Source organism: Tupaia chinensis, unplaced genomic scaffold, assembly GCF_000334495.1.
Source record: "Tupaia chinensis unplaced genomic scaffold, TupChi_1.0 Scaffold138060_1, whole genome shotgun sequence".
NCBI lineage: Eukaryota > Metazoa > Chordata > Mammalia > Scandentia > Tupaiidae > Tupaia > Tupaia belangeri.
The window spans coordinates 655,768-658,425 of record NW_006197961.1 but is presented as its reverse complement, the minus strand read 5'-3'; the positions used below and the strand labels follow the sequence as shown (position 1 = coordinate 658,425).

Genomic DNA, 2,658 nt, shown 5'->3' with positions numbered 1-2,658 from the left:
GCTGCTGCCAGCCGCTGGGGAGCGGCCCGTCCCGGGGTAGAACACATCGTCGACAGGGCTCTCCATCTCGCTGTCATCGATGGACTTGGGGCGCTTGGTGGTGCTGGGGAAGGAGGAGAGGGTCAGGCAGGCTGTGGCTGCAGGGAGCGCGGTGGATCAGGCCTTCAACGGCAGCACTTCCGGACACTCACTGCGTTCCTGACCCGAGACCAGCCTGGGGCCCTGGAGTGAGGTGGCACCAAGTCTGCTCCTGCCTCCTCCTTCAGCACCCCCGGTCCTGACACCCCAGTTCTCCAGGGAAGGTGTGCAGAGGGGAGTGCACGGGAAGGCCACCAACTGGCTCACGTCCAAGAGGCCGACAAAACCCTCACCCACGTCCCCTGCCCCATCCTCTATTTCTCTTCAGCCCCTGGGCCACCGTGAGGCCAGGGGGAATTCGCAGGGACAGGAACGTCAGGGGTGCTGCAATCATTGAGGGGAAGAATATCAGTGTTTTGGGACCAGCAGTTGGCATAACGGCTGTCGCTGGACTCCCATGTAGTCGGCCATGGTTCAAGTCCCAGACCCAGTGGCTTAAACTCAAGCCCGGCACGTGTGCGTGCGTGCCCAAGATCCTGAGAGGAGAATGGAGAAGAAGGGATTGCGGCGTGGCCATCCCCCCGGGAGGTGATTTCTCGCTTTCTGTCTCTGCCTCTCTGTCTTTCTGGCAAGCGCACGTGCCCTATAGCAAAACCTCTCCAAAAAAAGAAAAAAAGAATATCAATGTTTTAAAAAATCAAAATGGGGACCAGCAGTTGGTGTAATGGCTATGTTACTGGACTCCCGTGCAGTTGATCGCAGTTCAAGTCCTGGACCCGGTGGTTTAAACTCACACCAAGCGTGTGCGTGCGTGCCCAACATCCCCAGAGGAGAATGGAGAGGAGATTGCAGCGTGGCCATCCCCCCTGGGGGGTGATTTCTCGCTTTCTGTCTCTCTGTCTCTCTGTCTTTCTGGCCAGCGCACGCGCCCTATAGCGAAAAACCTCTCCAAAAAAAAAATAATAAAAATAATAATGATAATCAGAAGGAATGCCAAAATCCTCACCGAACAAAAGCGTCCACCTCTTTAAGAAGGGCGGGACCGAGCTCTGCCCAGCACCAAGGCCAGCTGCCCCACCCACAGGCATGTCACCCACCCCTCCCGCTCCGAGCGATGGCCTCCTGAGTGGCTGTCAGTCCTGCCCCGGGCGCTGCTGCTGGAGACAGCTCTCTGGTACACAGCCCCCAGCACCCTGGCTTAGACCCCTACAAGGACAGTGTCGAAGCACCTGTCCGGTCTCTACTGCCCTCTTGACCGGAGGCCTGTACCAGCCAGCTCCCTAGGTGTCTGGGCTCAAAGGTCACCTCCCGAGAGAGCCGCCTTCTCGGACGCCACCGCGTCAGAACCAAGGCATGTGCGGGTTTGCGTCTCAGGGCCGAGTGCTCTGTGACAACGCAAAGCTGGAAGCTCAGGGGGTGACTGAGCATCCGGGCACCTCGGAGCCAGCGCCCTCAGGGAGAGGTGGCATTCTGAAGCGCCAGGGCTCCAGCCTATGGCTGCCTACGGCGGCCTCGGCCGCGGGAAGGCCAGGGCAGTGGGCTCACCTGGTGGAAGGAGGGGAGGTGATGGACCGCCGCCCCAGGGTCACCTGGTTTATGTTGTAGTAGCTGGGACTCTCCAGGTCGGCCAGCGAGAAGTTGGGCCCTGACGCTGTGGCGACAGGAGCTGGGAAGAAGGAGAAGGTGTGAGGCTGGGCCAGTGGGGAGGCCCCGTGGGCCTGCGCGTTGCCCTGGCAGCTCCCCAGAAGCCCGGGCCAGGCCCTCCTGGCAGGGGTCATGGGGACAGAACCTCTGACTGCGACTTCCCTCTCTCTCCCCAAGGCAGCGGGGAGTAGAGACGAGACTCTCCGGCCGCTCCGCCCCACCCCGTCGGGTGCCAATGATGCCGAGGACTTCTGGAAACCATCTGGCCCAGCACCCCAGCTGTGGGTGTCCCACCTCACCCCCAACTGCACCCCTGACCCGGGAAGCGGGACTCACTCTGTGATACTCTCACCAGCTCCGTCACATTCCAGACCCCGGAAGTCACAAAACAGTCCTGGAAACTCAAGTGCCCTGAGGAGGGAAGAGGCCCAGTGAGTCGGACCAGGCCGGGAGGGGTGCCAGCCTTTCCTCTGGGGGTCTCCCCGCCCGGGCTGCCCCTGGCCAAGCCTGAATGGGCTCTGTGGAGGCCCCCCCCCGGGGCCGGGGCCGGGGCCGGCCGGGAAGGGAGAGGCGGGCGGGTGGGCACTGACCGTTGGGCAGTGGTTTGATGTCCGCATCTCCTTGCTGGTTTGAACTGTCTGATTGTCCCGATTCTGCAGGAGACACAGGGGAGACGGGTCAGGAACGGAGGCCCCACCACAGCCCTGCGGGGCTACCCCCGGCCCGCCCCGCGGCCACCAGGAGGGGCGAAGGAAGCAGGCCGCAGCCCGCAGTAGGCCTCAGCATCAGCGCTGCTGATGTCTGGGCTGGGGGTCGGCTCTTGGTGTGTGTGGGGGGCTGACCCCAGCTGTGACAACCGAAACTGCCTCTCGATGTGCCCTGAGGGACGGAGTCACCGAGGAGTCGGGGAGAGCCGGGCACCCAGGAGAGAGGCCA

At 62.6% G+C, this 2,658-nt stretch overlaps 1 protein-coding gene across 1 annotated transcript in view; it reads right to left on the bottom strand.

Annotated features, from left to right (window-relative positions):
• The window catches only part of NFIX (nuclear factor I X), a gene marked incomplete in the record, with an annotated part of 69,602 nt that overhangs the window by 21,230 nt on the left and 45,714 nt on the right, over positions 1-2,658 (bottom strand). The window contains 4 exon segments of the mRNA XM_014592630.2: positions 1-103; positions 1,624-1,744; positions 2,059-2,133; positions 2,313-2,375. Coding sequence (XP_014448116.2) covers positions 1-103; positions 1,624-1,744; positions 2,059-2,133; positions 2,313-2,375 — 362 coding nt within the window.